The sequence below is a fragment of the Octopus bimaculoides genome, chromosome 3 (assembly GCF_001194135.2).
Source record: "Octopus bimaculoides isolate UCB-OBI-ISO-001 chromosome 3, ASM119413v2, whole genome shotgun sequence".
NCBI classification, from domain to species: domain Eukaryota; kingdom Metazoa; phylum Mollusca; class Cephalopoda; order Octopoda; family Octopodidae; genus Octopus; species Octopus bimaculoides.
In genome coordinates this window covers 119,942,676-119,950,884 of record NC_068983.1, presented here as the reverse complement: position 1 = coordinate 119,950,884, position 8,209 = coordinate 119,942,676, and the positions used below count along the sequence as shown (strand labels likewise).

Sequence of the window (8,209 nt, the reverse complement as noted above, 5' to 3'; positions counted from 1 at the left end):
ATATATATATATATACTAGATTAGACTACTAGTGACCCATTGGTTCACCTGGAAAGTTTGAGTTTCCCAGCAACGGAATTTTGTTTCATGGGTTGTTTTTCTTTTGCAGGTTTCGCATACTTTCAACGAATGTGACATCGAAATCACGCGTAAACTGCTCCTTTCTCCAGAAAAGGAAAGATTTGACTGCTATTTCTTGTACGCCCTGCTACCACATAACAGGTATTTTGGGTCCTTTATCGCAAATAGCTTTACATGGTAGCAGAGCGTGCTAGAAACAGCAGTCAAATCCTTGGAGCTGAGAAATGCTGAATGCTCTTGAAAAATGCTTTGTAATGATATTTCCTTGGGGCAATCTTTCACTTTGACTCTCAGAAATGTCATCCGGATCAACTGGTTTTGTTCGTTAATTTCCATAAAGAATTTTTATTTATTCACTTTTGTTTTAAAGTGAAAGATGTATGGATGTGTGTGTGTAAGAGTGAGAGAGAGAGAGAGTGCCACTTAAACATACATGAGAACACACACGTTCACTCACTCAATCTCTCTCTCACACACACATATGCTGACGTACCCAGTAATTCCCGGGAAAGCGGGACTTATCCCTTGGTTCTGTTCTCATAATTTGTTTCACTAATCCAATAACAACAATACAAAGTATGTAACCCTTAAAACAATTTTCGTGCATTTACAGAGAATACCAAACTATCTTACACAGGATCTTGTTTTTAGGAATTCCCAATAAGTTATGAACACCCAAATTGTGAAGTCAGTTATGTAATAACATGAAATTAGTTACTCGATAGTAAGAATTCAAATAAAGTAGCCCCGAAAAGGGCTTTAATACATTCTCAGAGTATATAGAACTTAGGAGGAAATATTAATAAGGTATGTATACTAAAATCATGAAGCATGTTATGTAATAACAGGCCAATCGGATTTGAGATAACAATTCAAAGTAAATAACTCTGAAAAGGGCTTTTGTGCGTTCCCAGAGAATATTACCCTCAGCAGTGCTAGTGTTGGTATATTCATGAATAAGTCACTAACCGAAATAAATGGATCTATTGTTTAGGAAATATTATTTACTTGTTTAAGGGTTGTACTGGATAAATTGCGAAAATAACTCTAACAGTTCAAATACGACGAAATAAGCATACTCAGTTTGATTTATACCAAATGATTTAGGAAAATGAATGGGTTATTTCCTTTGGCTGTTAAAATCTGGCTGAATGGGTTATTTCCCTTGGCTGTGAAAATGAAATATATTAGATGTATATAAGGATCCTATTATCGATTTTTTTTCAACAATCTGAGTATCTCATGAGGTTTCCAAACATGAGTTCTACTCATGTCAAGTTTCACCAAAATCGATAAAACGATGTAGGAGTTAGCTAACAACTCCACAAACACATCCACAGACAGAATTTCCTACATATGTAGTAGATGTATGTACGTATACATGATGACACACCCCTTCACATACTCTCTCTCTCTTTCACACTCACACATCCATTTCATATACATGTACATACATCTTTCACTTTCTCTTTAAAACAAAAGTAAATAAATCAAATTTTTTTACGGAAATTAACGAACTCCGGATGATAAGCAAAAGATCACCATTCACTTGAAAATAGTTTTAAAAAAAGCATTAAAGTAATGTCTGTTTAAAGAAAACTAAAATATAAATACTTACTGTACAAACAACTTACATTTTTGAAATCACATTCAGTTTAAAATATTTCTAATGATTAAAATATTGTGTACGTTAAAAAGTTGATGTTTTCTTTTCTTAGCAAGTCGAAGACTATGTGTGTGTATATGTCACAGATAATAGATGTGTGTTTGTATTGATTAACATGCCATGACATTCATTATATGTGTGTGTGTTCTGTATTGTGTGTATGCGTGTTGACATCACAGCAAAAATTGTGTTTATCGTTTTCCTTAATAAATAGTCCCAAATATCACAAAAATTTGTACTGCACTACTGAAGGCAAGTATGAAAATAAATATGCAAAAACAAATTAAGATAAAATATACTATTTCTTAGATATTTCGGGTACACACAAACATCTCTAGAATTTTAGTATTATCAAGATATATATATATATATGTCTGTGTGTATGTGTTCCATTTGTTTTGACATGTGCACACTGATTGAAAACTAAAATACTCACCATTCATACAGACTGTCATATGTTTCCAATTCTCGATGGAAGCATGTCCAGGCTATTCTTTTTTGATTGACCAAGGGAGATATTACTTTGCTTGGAAATCGGTGAGGGTTAGTATGGAAAAGTGAATGTTAAAAATGATAGTGATATTTATTAGCTGTCTGATATTTATTTAGATGACTTTGATGACTAGCCCTTGATTATAGATTTTATCACTATTACTTAGATGTAGATTTAGGAACTGGAGATAGCTTTTTTTAAGACTGATTTCATTGTGTTTATCTCTAGAATCTGTTATGAATGGTTGAACTGTTGTGCTTAGAAATTGGGTATATTACCATAAATTTGATTCAGCTTTTCTAAAAGACAAGAATGTTTTGCATTTTCATTGTCCATTCTTTCAGTTTCAATGCTACATGTTTTAAAATAGCTATGTTATATTTGTTCAAAGAAAAATCAACATTAATATTAGTTTTGTTTGAAACAATGTGATCTTATATTTTAATTTTCTTCTGTTTTCTCAAGATTAAAAAGAAAAATAATCCCTGAAAGAATGTGACACAATTTAGAAATTTGGATATTTGCATTTAAAACTGTCAGAATAAATACTTTTAAATATATCATCTGCTTAGAAGCGTAATATTTTTAGAGCATCAATTATCTTGATTGTATAGGTAGACTAACCGCTCATAACCCTTTATTCTACATGCATAAGATTACTAACTGTTGGGAATACATACCAGATGTCTGAGAAAGTTTTTCTGCTATCTACTGATAATTTCAGTCATTCAGTTGTAGTCATACTGCGTCTTCATTTTATCATCTACTTTTCTGTGCTTGAATGTGACAGGCAAGAGTACATTAGGGCAGAGTTTCTGTGGCCAGATGTCCTTACTGGCACCCCCATCCTTTATTTCCAAGCAAGAAAATAATTGCTCTATCTATTAACCCTTTAGCATTCAGATTATTCTATCAAATGTGGTGCTTATCTACTCACATTGTTTTGAATTAATCAAATATTATCTCATAGCTTTGAGATTTTGGTGATGCGATTGCTTATTTTTAGAATGACATTGTAAGGCAGGTGTGAGAGGTCAGATCTAGCTAGTTTGAACATAAAGCAGGATGAATATTTGGGCCAGATATGGCCAGTTTGGATACTAAAGGGTTAACCTTTTAGTGTTCACACTATTCTGCCAAAACTATTACTTCTTTATTTACATTGTTTTGAATTATGCATTATCTTGTAGCTTTGAGATTTTGATGAGGTCATTTAATTTTTAGAACAACATTGTAGGGTTGGTGTGGGAGACCAGATCTGGCCAATTTGGACATAAAACAGGCAGAATACTTTTGGCCAGATATGGCTGGTTTAAATGCTAAAGGGTTAAGTAACAAACAGTCTGGACATGGCTGCATAGAGAATTTGCAACAAATGACACTTTGAATGAGCCTTTTGTTTACAAAGATCATGCCACAAGTCAAAAAGCCTGGACATGGTTTCACAATAGATTGCAAGCAAAGGACACTGTCTATGTGAACAGTGAAGTGCTTGTTTGCAATCAGCAAATATGTATGAAGATGAGAGGGAAATACGAACTCACTTTCACAAACACATACATGCACACAGATATGCAAATATTTATATACAACAAGCTTCTTTCAGCTTTCATCTGCTAAATCTACACTGAACCCCTAGCTTCATGGTTGGGAAGCAAACTTCTTAACCATACAGCCATGCTTCATCTGTTAATATCAAAATAAATATTGATATTGTATTAATATTTTCTTTTCTTTTTCAGCTGATTATTTCTACGACAAAAATATGAATTATCTTCAACACTGAACTGGCTTTTTTTCTCCCTTTTGGATTACTGAATGCACTCATGAAATTTCCATTATCTGATAGCCTTCATGCAAAAAAGGGAAGTTTCCTTTTGGATCCCATGAAGACGAAAAATTTCTATCTTGTAATTCTTTTTGCCGCTTCTACTATAGTGGCCATTTGGCTGCTGAGTAACCCAACACCTAATTTTCAAACCATCGTTAAAGAAACAAACAAACACATCAACAGCATCAAGAATTTACCTTCAAGCATCAAACATGCAAAAGAGTTGGATGATGTTGATCCTGAGTATTTAGAGTTACTTGGCTTTCGAGATGGCAGCAGTAGTCGACGAGAAGATGATGAACGATTTCCTAGCAAGGAGAATGTTAATTTACCTGTCATTGCTAGCGGTGTTGAGCCTGGTCAATATAAACAAGTCATAGACTTGCTGGAGTCAGTACATCGTTATTTACCTCATAGTCTATTGATTTTATATGACCTGGATATAGATTCTTCAGAAAATGTCATGGTGAGTTTTTGAAAGTACTTAATATTTGGTTTCTTTGTTATGTTTATTATAAGTTTATCATTTTGTATGTTTATCTCTTTCTCATTTTTAATTTTTAACTTAAAGAAGAAAAAAAAGAACTTCACTCAGCTTCATCAAGAACCATAACAGATGTTTCAAATCTTTTATTGGACAACTTAAAATATATAAAGTTTAAAAAAATTTGAATTTTTTTTGTAAAGAAATATCTTGTCGTTCAATAAACTCATGAAAGGCATGTATAGTTAGTGATGGAGTTAGGACTCTAATGGTGTGACATATTTGATATGTGAATGATTTTGACAAAAAGTGGACATAAATAACCTTGGTTAGTATATGCCTAGTGGGTTTTTCTTACTAATTTCTGTTGTTTTCAAGGTCTAGCCTGAAATCCTGAAAGCATATAAGGATAGGAAAATTAAAACTTGTTGAATCCTCTGTGTACTGAATTTGTTGGCATATAAGGCCCATTTTTCCTATTTAAAAAAAATATCTCTAACAATAATCTCAGGTTTTATATGCAAAATGAGCTATTGGCAAAGGCCAAAGCTGTGTGGTAAGAAGCTTGTTTCCCAACCACATGGTTCCTAGTTCAGTCCCACTGAGTGGCACCTTGGGCAAGTGTTTTTTACTATAGCCTCAGGACCAACCAAAGCCTTGTGAATGGATTTGGTAGATAGAAACTGAAAGAAGCTCATCAAATATATATATGTGTGTGTGTGTTTGTTTCCTACCACTGCTTGACAACTGGTGGTAGTGTGTTTATGTCCCTATAACTTAGCAGTTTGGCAAAAGAGATTGATAGAATAAGTAGCAGGCTTAACAAAAAATAAATCCTGGGGTTAATTCATTCAACTAAAAATTCTTTTAGGTGGTGCCCCAGCATGGCTACAGTCTAATGACTGAAGCAAGTGAAAAATAAAAGATATCTGATAAGCTCATGTTTACATAGAACCATAAACTACCAACTCCATAATGCTGCAATATTATTTACTTAATCATCATCATCATTATCATTATTATACTTACTTTTATTAGAAAGAATTATTTTTCTATGTTTATGTATTTCTTTTGCAAGGTTTCTGATATGAAATTGTATGTTGAAACATGTTGTTCTATTTGTGGAGAGTCATATTTTTGCCAGTTAACCACACACTTGTTAACCACATATATACTTGTTCTTCACTTCAGCTTTATTATTATTTTTATTTTAATGTCCTTTGTCTGAAATCTTTTGTCACATATTTGATGTTTATCATAATATATGCATCTTATAACAATGAGTATTATCAAAACGAGCAATAAAAATACAAGTATATAAAAGATTTCTATTCCACAAGTATGTGAATGGGTGACGAAAAACTTGGGAAAAATGTCAGAAATATTTATTGTGAAGTCTTAAAAAATTCAGAATTAGTTCTATCCCTGATCTTGCTGAAAATATGTTGTTTGAAAACCAGGTTAGACTTGTGGGTTTGGTAAAAGTAGCATGAATATTAGTAAGAACCATGTGTGTGTGTGTGTGTGATTCACACACACGGTAGTGTGTGAATAATATTCTTAAGGTCAACATTTACTCACTTGTGCACTTCTAGGCTTTGTCCACTAATTCAGTTTCTAACCAAATTAGATGATGTTTACATTTTTAGATTGGTCACATCCTAAGCTGCATTTTCAGCTACAAAATCTGAAAATTGCTTCAGTAGGAAAAAGTTTCAGTAAAATATGTAAAGTCAAAAACGGGAGAATAATGCCTGAAATTGACTTTGAGTCTAAATTTTTTTTTTTTAAAGAAATCTATATTTTATTTTAACTTATATGATAGATCTTGGCAAGAAGAATCTATCCATGTTACTTATATGCAAAAATATTCAGTAGAAAACAAGCACTGGGGTAAAAAGGGGGGGGGGGGAATTGACGCCTGAAATCAACTTTGACTCCAAATATTATTCTTATTTCGAAAGAAAACTATATTTAAATTCAACTTTTCTGATAGATCTCCATTAGAGGAATCCGATGATGCCAATTACATCAAAAAACATTTTAAAATATAAAAAAAACTACTGGGGCCAAATGTGCCGAAAAATGTGGTAATGCCTAAAAATTTTTTTTACCTCATATGATAGAACTCATCAAGATGGGTGTCGTGGTGCTAATCTTTTCAAAAAATATCATTCACACTTTAATCCTTTAACTGTGAAATTAAATTTCATGGTTAAACCAGTAATGAAAAATATCTACCAAAAAACAGAGTTGGTATTTTCATTGAGTCATGTTGTCCCAGTAAACTCAACATATCTCAACTGAAAATAGTTTCAGACATGACATTTCTCAACTATAGAAGATCGTATATAAAATTATTTTCTACAGTTAAGGGTGAGGAAATTTGGAGTGGATATATCTGCTTTCCACTATGAAGGATGAACTTAGTGTCTTTTCAAGTTTAATTGATTTTCTCAACCATCTTCTTCTTATCATCCTTACTGTATATCACCTTTCAAAGCTCCATATGCTTCCTCTCTTCATAGCTGAAAATCATTAGAAACATCCTCTCCTGACCATTATTTTGCTGTAGACACTCTTATGTAAGAATTCAAAGAAAACATCAATCTCAGCAATTTGATAGTTCCTGCAAATATTACACTGTGTAACAAAATTTTTATTATTTTTTTTGTCTTTGTAAGTGTTATTTCCCATTTGCTTCTATCCAGAAATCAAAGGAAATCACTACTATTCCCTTCAAACTTTGCTTTTGTGACCTGAACATCCATGTTTTGAAACTGACTTATTTTTCATTACATGTTAGACAGATTGCTCAATACCACAGATTTGCTTGTTGGTTGCTTGACCTTAGCCACTAAGGTATAAAATACAAAAATTATTTTAAGCAAATGAAATTTCAAGTGTTTAAACCAGAAACTTTAATTACACTTCCTCTTCTTTTTAGACAACATAATGATTTTGTGAACAATTATCTCAGTGAGATACTTCTATCTTAAGACAATTGTATTTAACTCAATCAAGATGTTTTATCTTAGCCATGTTATTTATTTCATCTACTTAAATACCCTTTTTTCATTTGTGTGTTTTCTTCTAGCTAAAGAAACACTGTAACAACACCAAATCGTGTATTCTGACTCCTTTTGACTTCAAGCGTTACCCCTCACATTTAAAAGATTTGTCTACTAAAAGTTATCGACCGCTCTGTATTCAGGTAAGTGGTAACACATCACTAAATTCCAAGCCACTTTTACAATTTATTAAAACCTCATCTGCTTTTCAAAATTACAGTTATGTCTCATTACTTAACAACACTCACAACCTAATGAGGGAGCTTGTATGTGGTTGCTCGACCTGGGAACCCGTGGAAGAGGTAGGCCCAGGAAGACCTGGGCTGAGGTGGTGAGGCAAGACCTTCGAACATTGGGCCTCACCGAGGCGATGACTACTGACCGAGACCTTTGGAAATGTGCTGTGCGTGAGAAGACCCGGCAAGCCAAGTGAGATCGTTGCCAGTGCCCCTGGACTGGCTCTTGTGCGGGTGGCACATAAGATGTACCATCCTGAGCGTGACCGTTGCCAGTACCGCCTGACTGGCCTTGTAGGGTTTTCGAGCGAGATCGTTGCCAGTGCCCCTGGACTGGCTCTTGTGCG

The 8,209-nt window shown here is 33.5% G+C and overlaps 1 protein-coding gene across 2 annotated transcripts in view; it reads left to right on the top strand.

Annotated features, from left to right (window-relative positions):
- The window catches only part of LOC106878130 (uncharacterized), a 48,881-nt gene that overhangs the window by 31,654 nt on the left and 9,018 nt on the right, over positions 1 to 8,209 (top strand). For both annotated transcript variants that reach the window (XM_052966504.1, XM_014927250.2), the window contains exons 2-3: positions 3,983 to 4,537; positions 7,653 to 7,769. In XM_052966504.1, the coding sequence (XP_052822464.1) occupies positions 4,067 to 4,537; positions 7,653 to 7,769 (588 nt within the window). In that variant the 5' untranslated portion in view covers positions 3,983 to 4,066. The remainder of the gene's footprint in view (positions 1 to 3,982; positions 4,538 to 7,652; positions 7,770 to 8,209) is intronic.